Source organism: Thamnophis elegans, chromosome Z (genome assembly GCF_009769535.1).
Source record: "Thamnophis elegans isolate rThaEle1 chromosome Z, rThaEle1.pri, whole genome shotgun sequence".
NCBI lineage: Eukaryota > Metazoa > Chordata > Lepidosauria > Squamata > Colubridae > Thamnophis > Thamnophis elegans.
Window position 1 is genome coordinate 35066085 of NC_045558.1, and position 24838 is coordinate 35090922.

Genomic DNA, 24838 nt, shown 5'->3' on the forward strand with positions numbered 1-24838 from the left:
ACCTCGATAAAACTTGTACAAAATGTACAGGCCTTAGAAAAAGTGTCAGAAAACACATGTAGTTTTCATTTTTTTAAAATAAAAAAATCAAATTATTTAACTGTAGCAGAAAAATATTTTCCGTTTCTGCTAAGCAAACTCTATGCTTGTGAAAATCATGGAAGTTTCACTATGGAATGAGAGAACCAGGCAAAACCTTTCCTGCTTAAAAAAAAAATGGGACTGAAGTCATATTTGCAAATAATACTGTAAATGGAGGCCATAAAGCTAGAAAGGCATCCAAGCTTGCAAATGAGTACAGAACTTTAATTATTTCAGTACATGGGCTATTAAAAATTCATGCTGCTTTACATTATGTTGACAAGTAAAATCAACTCAGTGTTAACAATGCCTTAATAAAGAAGATTTATTTACAAACATTCTAACATTGTGTAAAGAAATGAATTATTGAATAAACAATACATGTATAATTGGGCCACATGTATCATTTTGTGATACATTAACATAAGTGCCCTGTTAACCTATCCTCACAGATATGTTAATTTTTTTGGTAAAAGATAGGGTGGGGTGGGAAAAGGGCTTTAAGTGAAAGACCATAAAATTCCAAGAATAAAAACAAAGCTCTTGTAGTGTTAAATATTACCTTTAAGAAGACCACTATGTTCTTGTTGAATTGGTTAGCAAAAAAATAAAATCTGTTCAGAAGTTTATTTATTTTACAATGAAAAAAGGAGGCAGTTTTAAAGTTCAATCAAAATGTGTTGATTCCCCCACTGACTGTCTTCCTAATTCTTCAAAATTAGAATTTCAGGAATCATTGCAAAAGATTTCAGTTCTTAGGGTGGTTTTAAGTTGCTTAGAAATGATGAATAGAATAGCAATGAATGATGAAACTTATAAAAATGAAAATGCTTATGTTTACACCATTTATACCAAAGAGAAAGAGAAGCAGATACTCATCTAATAATCATAATTATCATTTCTTTGGGGGTCTGATACAATACCATTCTCACTATTCTCATTCTCACTAGTCTGTTCATACAATTTAACAAAATTCATCCCCCAATTTACTGCATTTATTGAGCGTGTTATATAACAGTTCCTAAAATTCATTTGGTTCGTTCTTAATTACTATTTAGTGGATCATAACATGTAGCTATCACTAACCTATTGATTCCTTCTTTCATATCCATTCACAGCAATCTAGGTGAGACAATCTATACTTTGAAATATATATTTAGTTATTTCATATGTTTCCATTACTTCCTCGCTTTGACAAATTTCTCTTACATTCCATGTAGCCATTTTTCATATGCCAGTTGTTGCAAAGAGGGCCCATAGCAGTGGTGGGTTTCAAATTTTTTAGAATCTTTTCTGTAGGTGTGGCCTGCTTTGTGGGAGTGGCTTGCCGGCCATGTGGCCAGGTGGGAGTGGTTTGCCAGCTATGTGACTGGGTGAGCATGGCCAACTTGTTAAATGTGGTGAAACTAACTTAACAATGCTCTTGCTTAGCAACCAAAATGTTGGCTCAGAAACATTTGAAGCGTGCAAGTCTTAAAGCTGTCAAGTTACAAGACCCTTTTAGAAAAAAAAACCCAGGGGTGTTCAAACTTGACAGCTTTAAGACTTGAGGACTTCAATTCCCAGAATTCCTCCTCTTGCTCTTCATCTTTATGATGTGCGGACGGGCAGGGGGAGGGATCTGGAACTGGTTCTAAATGGAACTGTAGATTTGTGGAACCTCTTCTATAGAAGAGGTTAGAACTGGCAGGAACTGACCCCTGGCCCATAGATATTGATCTCCATGATCAATCCTGGCTTTGATCTAATGAGGCTTTTGCAAAGTACTGTTCAGTAAGAATTTATATGGACTGGTAGTTCCCAACGTGGGGCTCACGCCCCACAGTGGGGAAATTTGATTTTTATTGGAGGCAATTTCAACCTTGTTTAAACCAAGTTAATGGCCTTTTAGGCTTCCTCCATGTGAGTAGAGTTCACTTTTCAAGTAAAGTAAGAATTATATGTCACAGGGGAGCATCAGGATTTTAAAGATGCTTAGGTGGGGTATGCCCAAAAAAAGCTTGGGAACCACTGGTATAGACAGAGTTATCTGCCTTAGACCTACTTGTCTTGCAGCTAGGACAAGCCTGGCCATTTCTGTCAGATTTTATCAGCAGCACCACAAATGAACTCAAAGTCAATTTTATCATAAGTATGCTCATGCTATTCTATGCAAGCTTATGCAAGCTTATCTCTAAAACAGAGACTATCTTGCAACCCCCCATATTTTTTAATAAATATTATTGCATTCCAAATTATTAATGTATTAATAACTTGTATATTCCTGTAGTAATAAGAGAGTTTAAAGAAAATATTGATGTAGAGGTCAAATTCCTTTTGCCTTATTTTGATCCACAGCAATAAGATTTAGGAATAACATATTCTTTTTGTCTTTCTTTCAAAAGTCAATCAGTAGTGGATTCAACATTGGTTTTGCAAAATATGCAAACAAATGAAATACCTGGACAAGGCACAGTACAAGCTTCTTCAAGTACAATTTTCTTATTGCCATCAACCATAGGTTCAATTTCCCCGCAATATTCTTCATCAACTTTTTTGCCAGTGTCATCACTAGATCCATCATAGACCACACAGAAAATATTTCTAGTTCTTGTCCCTTCTCCACATTGGGCATCCTGGAAAAGATGTTCACAAGAAGTCAGAATAAGGAGGAGAAAAAACCTGGTAAAACACCACAAAAGGGCAATGGGATACTGGGCCATGCTTTGGAACCACAGTTAGTGCCAAAGTACATACAATTAGTGCTTAAGTTGGGATAGTTAAAGATCTATATGTACTGTATAAATAAAAGTTCCATTGAAAAGCAAAATTGATGCACAACAATTTAGGCTTAACAATTTAGGAAAAATAAAGTGACGCCTATTTCCTAACCATAGGAAAAAATCAGGTCATGTATGTTTTATATGTCCACATTTAATAAAAAGTTCTTATTTAATAAATTAGACAAGTGTAAGTAAGATAGAACAGCTCATTAGTTAATTGTTCTATAAAATCTTGTTTTTGTGTCTAGGCCAAAGCATAAGGCTGTCTATAGAAATATACAAATCAGCTTTTCCTAAATCTGCCATTCTCCATAGACTCCAGATACCATATATCGGTATGCACCACAAATATCTAAGGATGAAAACCTCGAGGTACTAGTCTTACCTCAACTTTACATTCTTCCCATGAACTGTACTGCCACCGATAACAAGGTTTTACTGGGCAAGGTTTGAACTGCTCCATTTGTGAAGGACAAGGTCTGCCATCACCTTGGAAAGGTTGAATAACAGTTCTCTTTCGTGTCATCCTTCCTTCAAAGCAGAGAAAAAGAGAGAGCATTTAGTACTGATATTGTACGTGTTTTAAGACATGTCATTTCAGGCCATAAGTCCTTCTTTAGCTAGGAATGATGTTCCTCCCTGCACAGCTGGTGCATTTTAAGGAACAGCCCAGAAATATGGCCAACCTTCTGATGTATTAGATTCAATTCACAGAACTCCCAATCAGTAATTGGACTAATTAAAGTCCAGCATAGCTTGAGGATACCAAGTAGGGAAGGCTGGCTAAAAAAATTGGAAAGTCAAAATTCTGTTGTGTGTCAGGTGTGCCAGATGTTATGCACATATAAACCCCTCCATCTATCCATCTTTTCCCCACTCCCATTAGTGATCCAGAATCCTTTTTTGGGGGGGCGGGATTTTCTTCCTTACTGGGACAAAATATACAGCAAGGACAAATAGATGTATGTATTACAAGCATGTATATTTGTATATTTTTACTTGTTTTGTCTGCACAGGATAATTTGACATCTTCTTGACATGAATACTATCAAATATCAAATACTACCACCATAATAGGCATTTTGGGCAAATTTGGAGCAATAAAGAAACAATTATTATATTGAATGCAGCTTTGACAGCCACTAACAACAGAATTATCTGCCAATGCTATAAATGAACCATGCTGCAATGTTATCACAGTTCCTATGATATCACAAATGAAATGAATCCCCTATTCAAAAGAAGAAAATAAGATTAACACCTATAATGGATTATTGATTAAGTATCCACCCATCATTACACTTCCATTGTATAAGCAAATAAACAAAAAACAAACAAACAAAACCCAAGCAAAGTGAAATCATGGTTGATTCAGAAGCCAACTGATAATAGGAGACACACACCCCCCCTTGACTCCTGGCAGGGTTGGCTTCCCTTGAAAGAGTTGCTTCATAATCTGGGCTTCTCCTAAATTCATCAGTGATGCTGGAAGAACACAAAGGCTAGAAGGGCCTAGGCACTCAGCTGCAACTTTACCCAGAACTGGAGGCACTAAGACTATGGCTTATATTCTTGTCCTCCAGTACTTCAATTGCTAAAATTCACATAAATGAAGACCACTTAAAAACAGCAATTAGCAAAGCACATCAGCTGCTTAGTACAAGAATTGAAGTACAGTCAAATAATACTATTGCAGGAATAGTGCTGGTCATTGGCTGTCTCCAACCGCAGTTCAAGGATGCTGATTGCTGCCTTTGTAGCATGGGACTGGGTATTTCAGAGACTCCTCATCTGAGTCAACTCTGTCCATCTAATCTGAATGAATAAAATTGCTGTTGTTCAGTCACTAAGTTGTATCTGACTCTTCATGACCCATGGATCACAGCATTCAGGGGGCCCTGTCTTTCACTGTGTCCCAGAGTTTGCTCAGATTCATGTACATGCACCTGATCGCTTTATCTAACCATCACTTCTTCTGCAATCCCTTTCTCCTTTTGCCTTCAACCTTTCCCTACATCAGGGACTTTTCCGGTGAGTCTTCTCTTCTAATTTGTTGAGATCTCCTGCTAAAAGTCTTCTCCTATTAGGAGGTGTAGTAGGAGGGAGCACTGAAGCAGGTGTGCATGATGGCAGAAGTTTTTCTTTGGCAAACATATTGGAAACACAAATACTGCCCACTTTTATGAACTTCCAGAGAGTAGTAAAAACATGACTGTTCAATAAGCCTTTGATAATTAGCTAAAGAAAGATTTGTGCCATTATTGTGTGCTATTATTTTCTTTTGTTTTTATTGCATTGTTCTATGTATTGAGCTTTGATTTTCTGCCCTCTAGAGCCAACAGAGTCAGGCATTTAATAAAACTCATACATAATCAAAGGATTTTTTTAAAGCTTAACCTCCTGTGTGAATCCTCCTACTGGTATTCAGTAATATGCCAGCTAGACCTCGTTAGATCACTATGGCTTACTAAGAAATTGAAGTAAAAATTCTGGCTTGGCATTATTAGTTCAGGTAGCTTTAAATTTCACCCATTTGAAAAAAGATCAGTCGGCTCTGGTTGAAAAGTAATCCTAGTTGCCATTTAGGATGATGTGAATAAGAAACTTAAGGGGAAAAAGCACTTATTCCACAAGTAGATCTATTTTTTGTTAAAAAAGAATGGTGAGAAGTATTGTCCTGGCTTTGCGTTTTTCTCCTTATATATAGTTTGTTCTTCATAATTAAGCCTAAATCAAAATAGGAGAATATCTGGTCTCAATACCATCACATTTTTAGTATCTTTCTCAATATTCTACCTTTTGTGAGCACAAAAGAGATGCCTTTATAACATACATGTAAGTTACTTTGTAGGGGACGTGGTGGCTCAGTGGCTAAGATGCTGAGCCTGTTGATCAGTCTGTCGATCAGAACCTGTCGATCAGGCAGTTCGGCGGTTTGAATATCTAGTACAGCATAATGGAGTGAGCTCCCATTACTTGTCCAAGCTTCTGCCAACATAGCAGTTCGAAAGCATGTAAAAATGCAAGTGGATAAATAGGAACCATCTTTGGTGGGAAGGTAGCAGCGTTCCATGTAATTTCGGCATTTAGTCATGCCGGCCATATGACTACGGAAATGTCTTCGGACAGCGCTGGCTCTTTGACTTTGAAATGGAGATGAGCATCACCCCCTAGAGTCGGGAACAACTAGCACATACGTGCAAGGGGAACCTTTACCTTTAAGCTACTTTGCAGAAAGGAAACATAATACCATTCGGCAAAGTTTCTTCCAGCTTAAGGCAAGCTTTGTTTTCTCCAGTATATCAGACAGCACTATTTCTCAACCTTGTAACTTTAAGATGTATGGACTTCAACTCCCATAATCCTCAACCAGCGATTATTTGAAATTTATACATCTACAAATTGCCAAGATTGAGAAATGCTATATAGAGATAGCTTCCTGTGGTCATCCCACAGAAACATTCATCCAATCTTCTGTCCTCAGAATCAGAATGGCAATTTATTCAGCACAAAGCTGGCACTATAAGAAGCTTATAGGAAAGCAAACCAAATCTGCCTCAATCTAGCAATCTTTCTACCAGAGCCTCTGTCCCTTCTTTTTTTTCTGATAACTGATAACTGGGCTCATTTATCAATCACCAGGAAGTTTCTAAACTAACCAGTTAGACCACAAGCCTGGGAGCATTCAGACCATGGAGACCAGTCTGACAGTTGACAGTTGACAGGACATTCCACCATGCAGGAGGTGTTCATATTCCAAGTTTTTTCCAAACCAAGCTAAAAAAAAAGAGAAAGGGATATACCTATCAGTATGTCACATAAAAAATTATCAACTCAACAGAAGCCAAGACAGTTATAAATTAATAATCACAAAAGGAAAAATTGTACCAATTCACATAAGGACCTAAATTCTCTTGTAGTTCTTTGATAAAATTAATTGGCTTTCTCCTACAATATATAGCCTCCTACAGCCAAAGTTCCATTTTATGGCCATCATAGATTATTAGGATCAAATTGACCAAATTTGGTGGCAAAGTGTTCATTTTCATTTTCAGTGGTGTGATTTTTTAAAAGTGGTATACTTAAAAAAAAAAAGCTAAAAGAGTTTGTTGAAAGGCAGCTCTTCACTGCCCTCCACATTTGTGATATCAGTATTATTTTCCTGGAATCAATAATATCTTCAACAGCAAATAAAAATAATCCCCAATTAAATGTGACATTATATGCAAAAAAATCCTTCTTTCCCATTCCCATGTTCAAGGGATCAGTAATACAGTATAATCATTAGTGTGACTACTTGAATTTCTGAAACCAAGGGATATGGTCCTCCTTATGACCATATCATTTAGACACAAAAACTCTAGTTCCAAATGCCTTCATAATTTGAAGACTAACCATAATGCAAAATATTTTTCATGAAAAAGTGATTTGACAGAACACCAAAAAAAGAGAATTGTCATTGATCTAAATTTTGTTCTAAATTTTTGAGAATTTAAGAGGATTCTAGAACTACATTTTAAGAAACATTGTTCTATTATGTTCAGACAGTAGGTATTTTGCACACAAAAAAATACTTCTTGATGTCTTGCTTACAACCAAAGAATAAATATCACAAAAGAATAGGAAATTGAATATTAAAACAATGATCCTAAATTATAATGGGAAATAAAGAAAATGGCTCTATGCTATTTAATCTAGTAGTTGATGTAAACATTGCTTTTTTTAAATTATTCTGGTTTCCCACTTAATTAATTCCACCATTCCTTATAATTTCAGAACAGGCACTCATGCTTTTCAAATAGCCATGTTAAGAGGCATACTTTGAATCATGTCTCATTAAATAAGCAATATAAAATAATACAACAGAAACCAATTGCCAAATATTGTTTGGAGACATATGCTATTAGATTTCATGCCAAGCACAGCAATAAATCTCAGTTTTCCAGACATTCCACTTCAGGGGACTTGCTTACAACAGAAAAGTTCACAGACACAACATGATTATGTGTGTATTCCTTTATTGCAAATGAGATAGAAGCCATATATACACAAATGATCTGTCTCTTGCAGAAATGCAGAAATTAAGCCCTATATTTTGCTTCATGGTTGAATTCCAGGTCTTTCCCTTTTGCATCTTTGAGGCTGTGGAAAATTGTTCTCGTTCCAGCCTTGATTGAGAGCAACCTGCTCAATAGTTGTAGAATGATTATTTCACCCAAGACTTCTACTTAATGTCCTAACCAGCTTCATCCACGTTTCTGTACAAACTCCTTACACTCTAATTACAAATTAATACTTTCCATAGAAATTATTAGAACTCCAAAATATTTTTTTCTGTTGAGACTTTATAATAGATTTACTGAATTTGCAAGATGCACAAATTGGTCCATCCGAGTACATATTTTTTATAATGAACAACACATTATTTTTTGGGTGGTCTTTCCCATTCAACTTGTAACTGTAGTGAATTTACATACCATATTTTTTGGTCTATAAGATGCACTACCCCCCCTCAAAACGGGTGGAAATGTCTATACGTCTTATAGAGCGAATGTTACCAGTCCCCACCCTTTGTCCTCTGTCACCCAGAAATTTGCCTCCTTGCATCAACAGAAAAAAGCCTGGTCAGTTTCAGCACAGCCTGATTTTTGTGCAGGCATTTTTTTTTCAAATTTATAAAAAGGCCAAACAACTTACAATTGGAAAAATAACACCCCCAAAAACAGAGACAGGGACAGAGATAAAGAAAAATAAACCACTTTGGCAGAAGATCAAACAGTTACAAAAGAATCACTCCAAATTAGGACAATGATGGCTATTCCAATTAAGATTTATTTAACTTATTCACCTTGATGGCTTATTGTTCCCAAACCATTATTTCAGTGGAGGGGAGGGGGAATAGCATACCTTAATGATCACTCACTTAAGCAAAAAGAGGGAATTAAATGACAAAAATCACTGATTGTAGCAAAAGCTCATTTACAGGGCATACAACAGTCCCTGAATAGCTTTGAGAAGCATCTGTCACAAGATTGATCACGCACACTGAAGAGAAAGCTTTATAGATGATGGTTTTCAACCACAAAACAAGGGAAAACATTCACCTACCTTGTCACAGTATAACAGGTCAACTGACTTCCCATCGCTGCGAACACAATCAAGCATTCTTGTTTTGATCCCAATGCCACAAACAGCTTTCTCACTTAACTGGCATGTGCTCCAGTCTTGAAAGGAAGGGAAGAAAAGAAGAATGGCAGCCAGTGAAAAAGATGTCATGTGTGTTGTACCAAAAGGCAATAAATTCAGTAACCTGCCCTCCTCCCTCATTCATATTTTCCTTCGTTTTCAAAAGATTCAGATGACTTACAGTGGATTTCTTGTGTCAGCCTCTTAAGGACACAAATGGTGAGCATAGCAATGAAATTAATACACACTGAACCAGCCTCTCAAACAGGTAATTCTGGGCATAAATCACCTTGTAAGAGTGCATAAAGTAGTAGTCAAATCTAGAAGAGTACAACTTCAGATCCTATTATAATTTTTAATAGGAAAGATATAAAACACAGGGGAACTATTATCTACATTTGATTAATGTAGTTTTTAATTAAATTAGATCCAATTCAAATTTTGTTCTCTCTCCACATATGTCATCATTCGAGACACACCCTATTTCTCAGGGCTAAGCATACTTTTCTAAGCGCAACAAAGTTCTTAGCTGGAAAAAAGTTGGGAATCCCAGCCTTAGGCAATATCTGTTTTTGACTTTCGAAGATTAGACAAAGAAAATGGGGCATAAGGTGTCCTGTATTCTGATAGTGAACTTTGTTATCTGTATGTGAATTCAGATCCAAAATAAAACTATCCAGATACAAAAGGAATGTTAGGAGAGTTTGGGAGAACTTCAAAATTTGTGGAAATAACCAACTAATCACATCAACTCTAGAGGTAGTCTTTGATTTATGACCATTCGTTTAACAATGATTCAAAGCTAGAACTGTTAAGAAAAAAGTGACATGTACTTGCACTTACAACCATTCCAGCCCTCATGGTTATATGATCACAATTCAGAAGCTTGGCAAACTGGCTCACATTTATGACTCGTTTCGGTGTCCTGGTCACAATTCCAAAAACAAAAACAAAAAACCCTCCAGCAAAAAAAGGGGAAGTTGGGGAACTGGGGAAGTTGAATTCATTCATGCTATTTTTGATAGGTTGGGCTGTTTTATCCCTTTGTGTAAAGACAGATGCAAAAAAATGAGTTAAATAGTTCTGCTTTCTCCCTGTTGCTTGTCACCTTCTTGCCACTTTCTCCCAGCAATGGACCAATTTTTTTGGGAGGGAGTCCAAATAGCTTTATTGCAGAATGAATAAACTACTTACCAGACACAGAATAGTAAGGGAATTTGGAAGTAGAGATGTAATGGAAAACTATCAGAATAGAAAATCAGGCTATAAAAATGTTTGGCTATTTGAAAAGAGAATAGTCTGGTGAGCTGCAATTCAGGTAGGCCACAATTTACAACAGTTCATTTAAAGTTACATCAGCAATGAAAAAAGTGACATGACTATTTTTTGTAGTTACAACCTTTGCAGCATCCCCATGATCATGCGATCAAAATTGGCAACCAGTTCATATTTATGACCGTTGCTGTGTCTAAAGGTCATGTGATCACTTTTTGCGATCTTCTGATAAGCAAAGTCAATGGAGAAGCCATTGGCTTCTCACCAATGAACTAACTTACCAATTGACAGATTCAGTTAACAATGGAGGCTAGAGAGGTCATAAAATGGGACCAAACTCATTTAACAAATATCTCCCTTAGCAACAGAAACTTTCGGCTCAATTGTGGTCATAAATCAAGACTATCTATATTTTCTTTCAGGCTGCAATCTACAAGGATTTAATCAACATCAGTACCTGTCACATTGTAATCATAGTGATAGCAGTTTTTGTTCAGATGACAAGGCTCTGTCTCCACGGTAGAAGGACAGGCCTTTCCTTCCTGAGGCAGCCTTAAGATCTTTGCTAAGCGTTCCCTCACACTGCTTCCATTACAGGGCTGAGAAAAGAAAGCAAACATCCTTTTAACTTGATAAAACTTAATACAAATTATTGAAGACAAAAGTATTTAAAAGAATTGGGCTCAAAATCCACTCACTTAGGAATCGTATTAAGTGAATTAGAAGTTCTCATAATTATACCAGCCTGCAGTGCCTCTGCCAGTGAAAATGGAGTTCTTTTTGCTGGCAGAGGGTTGCAGAAGGCTGTCACAGCCAAAAACAGCTCTCGAAGGCTGCAGGTAGCCAAAAATGGTGCTTGGGAGCCCGTTTTCACTGGCAGAGTGCTTGGGCCACCACAGGTGCCCCTGACATGAGTGACGTCGAGCTGGTCACACCCACCCTGGCCTGCCCATCCCAGCCCCCTGAGTTCAAACACAATCCTGATGAATGAAATCAAGTTTGGCACCCCTGGCCTAGAACATATATAACACTAAGCAGGTTACAGAATCAGGATTAACAACAGCAAGCTAAAAGACTACAGTACTTACTTCTGGCTTAGCTGACTTTTAGACTAATTACAGTTTAATGGTTGTAATGATCATCTAGTTTTTTGTCAAAATTAAGTAGTTTTAAAACTGTAGAATATAGATTGAAAGTGAGAAGTCTTTGAAATATTACACAGGGGGGAAATTGAAGATCTATGTAGACAGAAATACATCACATACATATATGCAACCTGAGATGAGAATACATTGTTAACAGTTTTTAGTGCCAAGCTGTATTGCTAAGAATTACTCTTGGTTACTAACATTTCCAGCAATAGCCAAGGGAACTAAAGGTGAGATAACCAACCTATAATTATTTCCCCCAATATTGTGGTAGAACAATTGACAGAGCAATTACTCAAGATATACATGCTCTAGCATCTTTAGTTTAAAAGGAACAGGAAGCAGGTCTTGTGAAAAATCCCCTTATTTTCAGAGATGATAATCAAACACTAGATGGTTTGACTCTATGGCTGGATAGAAAGGTAAGTTCTACATAGAAATGTCTAGCTGGGCTTCTGGCTTGGCATTTCAGAAGAAAGCATCTTGGTCAAATTTGATTTGGTTGGACAAAAGAATCCTTACTTTCTTAAAGTTCTTACCAAGGAACACTTGGACCATTGGCCCCACTCGGATATGACACAGTCTTCTGGACACGGCAGTATGCATTTTCTAGCACCCATTGGCATCTCTTCTTGATCACACAGATAGTCTTCCACAATGTCTGAAGGACCGTCAACAGTGTTTTGCATGCATCTGGAAAGACAAAGCCCTTAGATATAGTCGATGTAAGATTATGTAGTTGTAAATAATTATGCAGTATATTTAGATCCTTCCTACATAGAAAGGTCTGTGCTGAATTAAAGGGAAATAAAAATAAAAAAAGCAATATGCACCTTAGTCTAAAATAGTGTTCTCCAGTTATGTTATCTAGTATTCCCCAGGCAGAACATTGTGGGAATTTTATCCACATGTTCTTTGAAAGAGAGCAGAAAGAAGGTGGTCAATCTAAAGGTTTTAACAAACAACTCTTTTCATGAAGAAGTTTCCAGAAACAGAAACTTAACAAGACATATAACATTCTCAACTTGCACACTTAGAATTTCTCCCAAATCACTTGAATAGATGAAGGCACTCTAATTAGGAAAGAGTGTTAAACTATTTTAAAAACTATAACCAAACTTGATTATAACAAATTCTGTGTCTGTTTTAATTAGTTAATTACACAATTCATAGGCTGCCTGACTTCCAATGACTCTAGAAGAGTCATTAAAAGTAGAAAATAAATAAATAAACTAAAACTAAAAAAGAGTTAATGAACAGCAGACAAGACAACAACAGGAAAAAAATTCACACAGCCTAGGGGCAGGGACAATAGCTACATTTTCAATAGCATCCTGAATACTATTAGATGGCAGAAACTGGACCTCTTGAGGTGATATGCCAGAAGGCATGTCCCACTATGGAGTAGACACTCTTCCTGGGTTCCACAGGATGATGGAAATTAATTGATGGAATGCAAAGTGTGTCAACTTTGCCCAATCACACTGGACGGGTAAAACCACTGGAGATAGGCTGTCGCTCAAATTACAGGGCTTTATGCCATGAATGGCTTTATAGGTAATTTATAGTACATTGAATTACACTGAAAGCCACCAGGTAAACAGTGCAGCTGGAAGTACAATGGGCATAGCAAGGTGTGCTCAACACTGCCTGCATCACTGCATGCTGGACCAGCTGTAGCTTCCAAGTAACCTCCAAGAGGTAGCCCTATATAGAATACATTACTTTAATCTGTTTGTGAAGTGGGGAATGTCCTTGTCCAGGAAAGAGCATATTTGGCATATGAGGTCTATGTTCGTTTTTGGCCTAATTTTTCAGACAAAGCATTGTTTGTATGTTTAAATACCACTGATCAAAAGATTTTAATTTTAACATTTATATAGAAAAATCTGGAAGAAATTAAGATTTGGGACACTTATGCATGCCTCTTACAGAGCTCTTAGAAATGGGTTAAAGTCAACAGTAGACAGTCTAAGGTTAAAGTTACAGGGGTTTGGGATGAAACCACAGAGTCAGGTAGTGCACTCCAGGCATTTACCATTCTGCTGCTGAACTTATATTTTCTGCAATCAAGTTTGGAGCAGTTTACGTTAAGTTTGTATCTATTGTGAGCTTGTGGTTGAAGCTGAAGTAGTCATTGACAGGTAGGACATTGAGAGAATGAGGATCATCCACAAGGTCATATCTACCCAGTTCGTATTTGGTGTTCTGATATTTTTTGCCAATGTGTAAGACAGAGCATTTGTTGGTTGAGATTTGGAGTTGCCAATTGTTTGAGTCCTCCGGGGTTGGGCGGCCTATAAATTTAATAAATAAATGAAATGACCATTGTGATACATAGTCAAGGTCTCTTTGTAGGGCAATAGCATTGTCAGTGGTATTGAATAGTTTTACATCATCAGAGAAGAGAACGCAGTTGCTTATGATATGGTCGCAAGGGTCATTTATGTAAAGTATAAAGAGTATGCATCCTAATATGCTGCCTTGGGAGACACCGCTGTTAACAGGTACGGTGTTTGATAGAGTGCCCTCTATTTTGACTACTTGCTGTCTGTTTGACAGGAATGTAGCTATCCACTTGTGCAGGGATCTGGAAATGCTATATGATTTTAGTTTTAGAAATAGTTTGTCCTGTACCACTGGATCAAAGGCTTTCCAGAAGTCTATGTAAATTGCATGTATTGCTTTATCCCGGTCGAGTTGTGTAGTCCATTTGTTTTTGCAGTGTAGAAGTTGCAGATTACAGGACAATTTCCCCCCAAAACCAAATTGTTTGTTAGAGAGTAGGTTGTTTGTCTCTAAGTGGAGGGTAATGGATTGGTTTATGATTGATTCCATGACTTTGCAGGTGATGCAATAGAAAGAAATTGGTCTGTAATTTTCAACTTGGCTGAGGTCACCCTTTCTGAAGATAGGGATGACCTATCTTCCCAATATATACATCCACATCCAGCACCACCAGAATTGTTATTTGTAGGAATGTAATATCAATAAATGTTCAAGGAAATTAAAGGTTGATTCTATGCCATTTCAATCCATCAATCAATTTACAAACCGGAATATGGAAAGGCTCATAGCTACAGTATTTCTGTTTTGCATAAAAGAAAGAAGATGTCATAAAGCATTCACTGAATTTGAGTTAATCAAAGGTTTTCGAAATGGTGACATAGCTTCGAAGAGAACCTTACCTGATGAGCCAGCTTGTAGTGGAAGTCCATAAAAATTCTCTGAAAGCTTTCTTATTATGACATAGGCTTAACAAACCATTATTTAAATAAGCATGCCAAACCTTGAAGATGGAAGTTTCTCTTCCCTCCAAAGTGATAAATCTAATAAAAGTTTAACTTGCCTCACTTTTCTGGTTTGCACACCCACTCCACAATTCTCCTTTAAGTCCACATTAGTCACTTTGCAGACACTCCAGGGTTCAGTGACTCCTATATACTGACCACAGTCACTATGGCAAGGGACCACTTCGTAAACCTGAAATGCAGAGACAGAATAACCAGATTGCTTCCTGTAGGAAAGGATAACTGGCAGAAGGGAACTGGAACAATATTGTAACTATCACTTATTCAAAGTTAAGAGGCATGCATAGCAACATTAGCAAGCAAGCATAGGTGTGCATGGCAATCCAACAATGCTTAGATTTGTTGATTGGGTTACAGATGGGAAGAATTACAAGGCATTCACTCTTTCTGTTTCTGAATTCATTTCACTTTTATGAAACCAATTTCTTACCTTTCCTACAACCTTTCTCAACTCTGTGTTTCCTAAATGCATTAATCTGCTTCTTTTAGGTCTATCAAGTGAGCCGTCCAGTTGAGCAATACAGCAGCAAGATTTCAATATCTTTTGTTCCTTTTTCACCTTGTACAGTTAAAGGAACAGGAAATCTATGGGAATCACACAATTGCCAGCAAGATGATGTAGAATAAACTGTGATCTTGGCTCCTGTTATTTCCTCTGGGATGTTACAAGCTCACAGTCTCACATTTATTTAGTATTCATTTATTATTCCACTTTTAGTTGCTCAATTCTACTTTGACTTCAGCAACATCTGCATTTACCTTCAGACACTTACAAATCCATAAGATTTTTACTTGAATGAGAGCATATTGTTTTTAGAAGAAATCTTGTATTTAACTGATTGGTAAATGATTCTTCAACATCCTATTAAAAGTCATGTTGTGCCTTCTGCTGGTTGAACCACAATTTACTTGAATACATAAATCATTACTTATTCAAGTGGAGTTGAGTCCATTGGCTCACACACAAACCATAATTTGTAAGCCATAGCACATTTAAAATTAGCAAAATAAATTTGTCTTTTCACAATATAGGAATCCATTTTTGTATGACATATTTGTTAAATTTATTATTTAATAATTATTTAAATTATTTAAATATATTAATAATTAATTAAATGGAAAGTATAATACGTATTTATTAAATAAATAAATATTACCCATTGCTGAATAATATGAAGAAATCATCTGTTTTGACTTATAATATGGAAATAGTAGGATAGATTAGAGGGATAGACACTATGTCTTCAGTGGTCTAAAACCCACTGAGATCAAGTTTTCATCATAACCATTCCTTTGGGTACCATTATTCCTGCCATTAAATCATGATGTAGGGATTTATATGTAACCTTGAATTGACTCAGGGTCATAACTACATTATATTTCCACATGGCCTTGGGATTCAACAAACTCTGATTTGATATAGAGATTGCAGTTAAATTAGCTATTGACTAAATGGAAACGATAATGTGACCTGTTCCTCAAGATCTGATTGGATGTGACAGTTTGAATTGGGTGGCATTTTTATATTATTTTGCTTTGTTCTCATCATTCAGATGAAATTTAATATACATGATGTTTTGCCATCATAACTAGTATTTTTAAACAGGTACAAGTGGGATAAGTGGAATAGGAAATGGAGACCAGCTGCAAAGAGATGGAAAAATTCTTGGTTGTATACAAAGGGCCCAGTATGATGCAGACTTATCAACTTGCCGGATCTTTCAGAACAGATAAATAATTGCGCTTGTACTAAACAGTGTTATCAGCAACTCCTTCTGGTCATTTCTTTGGTGTGACTGAAGTGTCCTGATTAGGTCATCTTGCTAAAGAGGCATTTTGAAGTTTGAATCTTGTATAACAAAATTAATCATATGAGTAGGAAAGACACATGGCCATTAGAGCAGAGGACTTCAAATTTGGAAACTTTAATACTCATGGATTTCAAATCCCAGAATTCCCAAGGCAGCATGGGTGGTTGAGGAATTCTGGGAATTGTAATCCATGAGTCTTAAAGTTGCCAAGTTTGGAGACCCTTGCATTATAGCCTTCGTCCAATGGGTTCCTCACGGATCATCTTCATCTATCAAAGACAGTAATGACTAATAATAACAATGCAATCAATTTTTCATCCCACTATATGATTGCATCTTGCCCTACCATTTCTGCTTAGCAAAAAAAGTGACTAATATAAAGCATTTTAAATCAGCATTCATCTAGACTCAAAGGAAAGTTAAAGCAAAAGACAAACGCTGCATACAGTAACTAAATCTGATCCAGAAGCATGCGTGATGGTTTTGCATCTGTTTCACAGCCTTACCTGAGCCTGGAACAGGTGTTGACGATGAGCGCAAGGGAATGAGCAAGGTAAATAAAAAGAATAGTTAGGAAGCAAAGCATATTCACAAAAACGCACGTGCTTCAGAGTAGTAAACTGATTCTCCTAACAAGGAATGGTTTTTGTAAATACAGAGAATTTTCAGAGGGTTTGCTTATGACATTTTATATTGAACTATGCTACCTTTTCAAAGTACAGGTAGTCTTTGACTTATTATGTTTACCCCATTTTACGACCATTCTTGCCACAGTTGTTAAGTGAAACACTGCAGATGTTAAGTTAGTAACACAATTATTAAGTGAATCTGGCTTCTCCATTGACTTTACTTGTCAGAAGGTCACAAAAAGTGATCACATGACCTCAGAACATTGCACCCATCATAAATATGAGCCAATTGCCAAACATCTCAATTTTGATCATGCAACCATGGGGATAATGCAATGTATGAAAAATGGTCATATGCCACTTTTTTCAGTGCTGAACTCTTATATGATTTACTCTTGTAAATCAAGGACTACTTGTATTGAGTGAAAAGTGATACAGGTAATACTGCTTTTCTGCCTACATCCTTTTTTTAACGTACTACATAATTAACTTTCAGTCAAGAGGTGTTCTCAAAGGCTAAGAACATTTCCAACTGGATTTTAACAGAGAGTAGGAATGCTTTTGGGGACTTTATTTGCTATGTTCCATGGTGGGGGATGGGACATTCAATAACAGAGAAGCACAGTATGTTACAGCCCCAAAAATATTTCCCCTCCGATATATGTTGGAAGCACATTTATTCCATAAATGTGTTTTGTAAAAGTTATCAGTTTGTTTCATATTCTGAAGACACACCCACATCTTCTTTTTTGAACCTGTTGCCTTGGATTTGTGTTACACTCCATCTCACTTGGTTGTGCAATAATGGAAGCTGCTCTCTCAGCATGTCAGTGTGCTTCAGATTTGGAGGGTGAGGACAAAAAAAAGTCAAGAAGGCAACCATGTGTAAAAGGGACAGAATTTCAACACATGGCTGTGGCTGCCATCTTCCCTTTTTTATCCTCCTTTCTCCCCGATGGACAACCCTAAAGGCTGTTCTGCATCTATACGAACTATGGCCCTTTTATGACCTGTGGATTTCAATTCCCAGCACGACTGATTCAGGAATTCTGGGAGTTGAAGTCCACAGGTCATAAAGGGCCTAGTTCTCCATTTCTGGTCTATACTGTGAGAACAAAACATGTGTGTCTGTCTCATTTGAAACAACATGGAATTGAGACTTGAAGCAAAATATTTTAAAACTTCTCTATTTATGGGATTCTTGGATATGTGTTTTTTTTAAAAAGATGCCATGTTTAAGAAGACAGAAAGGCACAAATAACTTGATTTTAAAAAGCTTTAGAGAGAAAGAAAAATCTGGATTGCTAATCTCACAAAACAGCAATGAACAGTTTTGGCTCCCCTGAACAGCATTCAGAGGTTTTAGCTGATGCAAGTTGCATCGCTTCTCGGCCTTTTGGCTAAGATCAAATATAGTATCCAGATCAATTCAAGGTATTGGTTCTGACCCCTCCTTGGTTTATTAAGTAACATGAATCCAGGTTACTTAATAAACTGCCTCATCAGTAGTGGGATTCAAAATTTTTTACTACTGGTTCTGTGGGCGTGGCTTGGTGGTCATGGCATGGCTAGGCAGGCGTGGCAGGGGAAGGATACTGTAAAATCTCCATTCCCTCCGCACTCCAGGGGAAAGTTACTGCAAAATCCCCATTCAATCTCCTGACCAGCTGGGACTCAGGAGGCAGAGAACAGAGGGGGCTGGGCCACTCAGAGTTGGTATTTACCGGTTCTCCGAACTACTCAAAATTTCCGTTACCAGTTCTCCAGAACTGGTCAAAACTTGCTGAAAACCACATCTGTGCCTCATCCTTCTAGGACAAGACTGTCCCAATCATTCAAGCAGAGGAGGCCTTCTGTGGATCCCATCGGTCAAGGAACTTCGGCTGGGCAGGATTCAGGAGAATAATCTTCTCTTCCATAGCACTAGCCCTCTGAAACATCCTGCCACCTGGGCTGATGTTTCTTTCCACCCTCTCACCATACTCCTGTCTGTCTATTAGAGTCTGAAGAACTGGTACTGCCTGTTCACCTGGGGACCCAGTGGGGGAATATCACACTGGAGGTGGCTTATAGATTGATGGCAACACCCCCCCCCCCACTTTTCCTTCCCCCAGACACCTTGCTTACATCGTTACCTATCTTTTAATTCATATTGCTGTATTTTCTTTATTTTAGGTTTCATTGTTTTATTATTATATTTATATTTTATCATTTTACGTTCTACTGTTCTAAATTGGCCAAAACAGCCCCATGTTGAGATGGGCGGCAAATAAATTTAATAATAAATAATTTTTTAAAAAAAAATTCCCCAGTTTTCAGATTTGGATTAGACCTAGTTATAAATCTATTTATTTGCTTCTTGTCAGAAATTTAGCAGTAATAGTAAAAAATATTCTATAAATGCTAAAAAAAAAATCCTATGGCCATTATTGTATATTGCTTTGCTTTTCACCATTTTATAATTAGAGTCACCTAATTTCTTGGGTTAAATAAGAAGCATGTTAGAAACATAAAAATTAAAGTTCCTAATGAATATATAAATTAATCAAAATTCAGCATATATTGTTTTTTTAATTCTGACTCTTCTCTTTCAAAGGATGCTAAAGTCTCTGTGCATCGCTTTCACTGCAGCCACAGGCTTGTATACAACTTGATTTCTTTCAACTGGAGGTAGGACAAGTTAATTATATTTTCTATGCTGCCTTACTCTGCTACGAGTTAGAGAATAATTACAGATTTAAAGAAGGAAACGTTAACAAATAATCCAAGCTTTCAAGGTCTACGAACACTTTTCAGTGCAGTAGGTACACATCACCTACTTGGAGGGATCTTTTAAAATATTTTGTTGCTGCTGCAATTGCTGCTGTAGCAATTTCTTTGTGTGATCTATTGCTATAGAACAGAGGTCTTCCATCTTGGCAACTTTAAGACTTGTGGATAAGTTTGGGGACCCCAGCTACAGAAAAAGGTAACAGGATATGATACATGAAAGGCATACTGCATTGACCTACTGGAGTTTGTGTTAGCTCCATACTTCTCTTTCCATGCATGTGTGAAACTTAAAGTTTTTTACATCTTTGGAAAGCTGCATAGATTTGTGTAACTAATTTAGAGAAACATTTCCACTGTTCTTCATTGTAGCCACTGTCCTGGGTCTTCTCACAGGACACACTAGGTGATGAATTTGTTTGTAAATGTGATTACCCCATTTCACTGAATCAATCTTGGTACGTGTGGACTTCAAATCTCAGAATTACCCTGATGGCATGAGGCAGCTAGCATGGCTGGCTGGGGAATTCTGGGAGTTGAAATCCACCCATCTAAAGTGCCAAGTTTGAGAAACAGAGATCTAGATATTTCATTAGTTTCATTTAAGTATCCTTTTGATCTAAACGAAGATGCCAATATATATTTCCTTGCCAAATTCTGTTTTGAATTCCATTTTGCATTAGTTTTACTAAATAGTATGTTCTCAGTATAAAGTATAAACAATATTAAAAACAATGGGACTAAAATTGCAACTTTCAGATACTTAAGTATATATTCTGGGAAAACATTTAAATATTAGAACAACGGGTGACTGAAATATGAATTTGGATCAATCTTTAGATACTCTCTAGATCTATTGATCTATCTACAATGAGCTGTGGTGGCACAATTAGAGTGTAGCATTGCAAGCTACTTCTGTTGACTGCTAGCTGTCTGCAATTTGGCAGTTCAAATCTCACCAGGTTTAAGGTTGACTCAATCTTCCATCCTTTTGAGATGAGTAAAATGAGGACCCAGATTGTTGGGGGAAATAGGCTGACTCTGTAAACTGCTTAGAGAGGGCTGGCTTACACCCTGATGCAGTCTAAGTGCTAGTGCTATTCTGATTCAAAACAGTCATTGGCTGATACTGTTTGAAAATTTAAGTAAAAGGAAGGTATTAAGTTTACAAAGGCTAATAGGGATGAAACTTTCTAATAAATATAATTATATTTTATTATATTATAAATATTAGATTTATAATTTATTATTATTATAAAGCTAAATTTATAATAAACAATATACTGGTCTGCCATAAGAGGGCAGTAGAGTTGTAGAAATAAACCTTAGAAACTTCAATATGTGCCAATCTAATTACTTTGATATCTGGCACACACTCCAATTCTCAATATGAAGTATGCAATTTGAAAGTGAAAAAAAAAATTGAAGTCACTCTATTAAAATATTTCTTTCTCCATACCATCTCACTTTTGGATAGCTTCAAACTTGTGTTTTATATTGCATTCAGTTACAATGGTGCTTTATTAATTTAGCACTATCTTTTAAACTAGAACTAATTACATTCCCTTAAGTGGAAAATCAAATCAGGAAGCCGTTTCCTTTTCAGCTTGCTAAGTGTCAACACAAAGACATTTAACAAACCCACATGAATGGCTAACGGTGCCTTCTCTGTTTATCTCTCTCTCTTCTACATGAAAGGGAATTTATGGAAATATAAACTTGGACATTTCACTTGTTGAACAATATGCACATTAATCAACATTCAAGAGAAACATAAAAGAGGACTGAGGAGACACACAAAGGCCGCTTTCCTCCTATTCAGCTGTTTTGCACAAGAAGAAACAATATTGCCATGCTTACCATTTTAACTATATTATGAATCACTCACTCAGGAAATCTGTTACAGGGACCTAAACTAGGATCTAAAATTGTTAAGCGTAACTTGGAAATTCAACACAACACTGCAATTTCCCTGTGTTTAGATATTTCTTCTCTCTTTCTCTTTTAGATGGACACTCACATTTTACACAAAATTAAATGCTCACAATTGGTTTATGACACCAATTAAAATCATGTTTCCTTGGAAAGGCAGTGAAGTGATATCAAGAAGGGCTCTTCTTACACTGTAATTAAATGAGCATTAGTTAACAAGTTGTAATGCACTGTTTAATTTTATCTGCATTGAACAATAGCACTGATGACCGAAGTCATGTTTAGATGGTGTATCAGTAAGAATAATCTCAGAAAGTATTTTTAGTTTGGGATGAGAGTAATGGAGGAACAACATCATCAGATGATTTTATATATTAAATATACATGTTTTGTATATATGTTTTGTTCTATTTGAGAGAGATCTTTTTAGCTGGTCTATTTGGCAAAACATTGATTAATCTGCACGATTTGCAGCTCTAATATAAGTCAACAATACTGTCTTTGCTGACATTAAAAACGAGAAGAGATATTCAATTACACCCTTGATCTAGGCAACAAAAGTAATTGGCTCTCTATTGGATGCTGCATATAATATGATCCTATATGGTGGTGCTTTCCAAGTTTGACAACTTCATGATGTGTGGACTCCGACTCCCAGAGCTCCCCAGCTAGCACACTGGCTGAAGACTTCTGGGAGCTGCAGTCCATGCAAAGTTCTCAAGGTTAAGAAATGCTGTTACATAGGTATTTTAATGAGAAGCAAGCTTCATTCTTGGAAAGGGAATACTGATGAGGAAGAAATAGTGATCACTTACCTGATTCACATGATCCAGCTTAGGACAGGGCCTTCCACCATTGTAAGGCTTTTCCCGGAGCCATTTAGACCTGACTTTCACTCCACTCCCACACGATTTGCTACAGCGAGACCAATTGGACCACTCACTGAGTTTGCAGTCTGATGGACATGGAATGATGCAAGCCTCCTCAATGTAGCCTGGGTGGAGAGAAATGGACAGTTCAGCACAACTACAAGCCTAGCCTAATGTCTATCTCATCCCACATTCCTTTTCCTAAGTAGGTACTTCCCATAAGCACAAAAGCCATGCATGAAAGTTACTGCTCTCTTTTGATATTGACCTTAGCAAATGGTACTCCTGTGGAACATGAAGATTTTATTTCATTGACTAATAATTGATATTGGTCTCTGCAAGTTTGCCAACTCCTCTAATAGTCAGCTAAATTGGTCACCCAAAGCTTAGAGTAATGTTTTGCATCTATTTTGGAACAATTTTATTGGCTGACACCAGATGCTAGAATTGTAAGAGATACACAATTGCTTCGTCCATAAAATAGAATTGATCTGGAAGGGACCTTGGAGGTTTTCTAGTGTCCACACCCCTGCTCAAGTAGGAGAACCTATAATATTTCAGATAAGTGACTGTCTAGTTTCTTCTTAGAAACTTCCAGTGATGGAGTGCCCATGATTTCCGAAGGCAAGAGATTCCACTGGTTAATTGTCCCCACTGTTAGGAAATTTCTCCTAAATTCCAGGTTGCTTCTCTGCTGATTAATTTCCAAGCATTCTGGTTCTTTGTGGAATAATTTGAACCCCCCCCTTCTTCTTTGTGGCAGCCCCTCAAATAGTGGAATACTGATATCATATTTCCCCTAATTCTTCTTTTCTTTAGACTAGCCAAACCGAAATCCTGCAGCCATTTAATCTGTTTAGTCTCCAGGCCTTTGATCATTTTAGCTGCTCTTCTCTAAACTTTTTCCAAAGTCTCAACATCTTTTTTTTTTGTAGCATAGTGACCAAAATTAGTTGCAGTATTCCATGTGTGGTCTTACTAAGATTTTATAAAGTGGCACTAATACTTCACATGATCTTGATTCTATGCCTCTGTTTATGCAACCAAGGATTGTATTAGCTTTTTTGGCTGCTGCTTCACATTGCTGGCTCATATTCAAGTGATTATCCACTAGACTCCAAGGTCCCTCTCACAGTTACTGTTTTTGAGCCAGGTCTCACCTAATCTGTACTTATACTTTTGATTTTTCTTGCCTAAATGGAAAACTTTGCTTTTTTTCCACATTAAAATTCATTTTGTTGGATGGGGCCCATTGTTCAAGTTTGTCAAGATCTTTTTGGATCCCGAGATTGTCTTCAGAGGTGTTGGCTATTCCTGTCCAGTTGTCAGTTTGTTTACAGAAGGCTTCCCAATCTGATGCCCTCCGACATGCTGGGACCACAGCTGTCAAAATTTCCCATCCTCTGTGGTTTTAGGATCCAAACTCTGATTTGACAGGAGTTTCTTGGTGAAGAAATTCCTTCATCATTAAAGCTTTATTAAAATTCAGTGGAGAAACTGATACGCATCTCCAGAGACAGTGCCAAAATAAAATCTGGGCACCTGCATGGTATCTTATTAGAATTCGTGCTCCTCCAATATCTACAGTTCTGCTTTTTCTGACAGCTGGAATGTAATTGACACCCTGCCTCTCATTACACCACTCAGCTCCCATTCGCTTCCACAGCTACATGTGAATAAAAATACCTTCCAAGTTAGGCTGATGCTTTATTTTTCTGCTCTTCCCACTCCAGATAGGATTATAAATGATATGCTTTTGCCTGCTCACTCATGTAAATGTGCTTGATCCTCTTAAAACTAGTAAGGTTTCACACTTTGCATGCACTATTCAAACTGTAAAAAGAAACTGATCTACTACATCCAGATAAACAGCCATCTTCCCTGTGTATTAGACAGAGAATAATTCCTTTGAAGGATTAGCAAATGGCTTGTTCTAATTGACAAAATTTTAAAGGTGGTGTTAATACTGTTAAGCTAAGCATTGGGCACTTAGGATGATCAGACAAGCCTCATTTATCATGAGAGTCTAAATCCTTGTCTTTTTAGAAATGTGTACGTATTTATA

General features: G+C 37.0%; 1 protein-coding gene across 1 annotated transcript in view; it reads right to left on the reverse strand.

The window, feature by feature from the left end:
- THSD7A (thrombospondin type 1 domain containing 7A) overlaps positions 1 to 24838 on the reverse strand; it is a 219133-nt gene that overhangs the window by 16307 nt on the left and 177988 nt on the right. The window contains exons 15-23 of the mRNA XM_032238272.1: positions 22720 to 22898; positions 17081 to 17086; positions 14802 to 14935; positions 11992 to 12145; positions 10762 to 10903; positions 8952 to 9067; positions 6503 to 6620; positions 3229 to 3374; positions 2522 to 2696 (exon numbers count right to left, since the gene is read on the reverse strand). Of these exons, the coding sequence (XP_032094163.1) occupies positions 2522 to 2696; positions 3229 to 3374; positions 6503 to 6620; positions 8952 to 9067; positions 10762 to 10903; positions 11992 to 12145; positions 14802 to 14935; positions 17081 to 17086; positions 22720 to 22898 (1170 nt within the window). The remainder of the gene's footprint in view (positions 1 to 2521; positions 2697 to 3228; positions 3375 to 6502; positions 6621 to 8951; positions 9068 to 10761; positions 10904 to 11991; positions 12146 to 14801; positions 14936 to 17080; positions 17087 to 22719; positions 22899 to 24838) is intronic.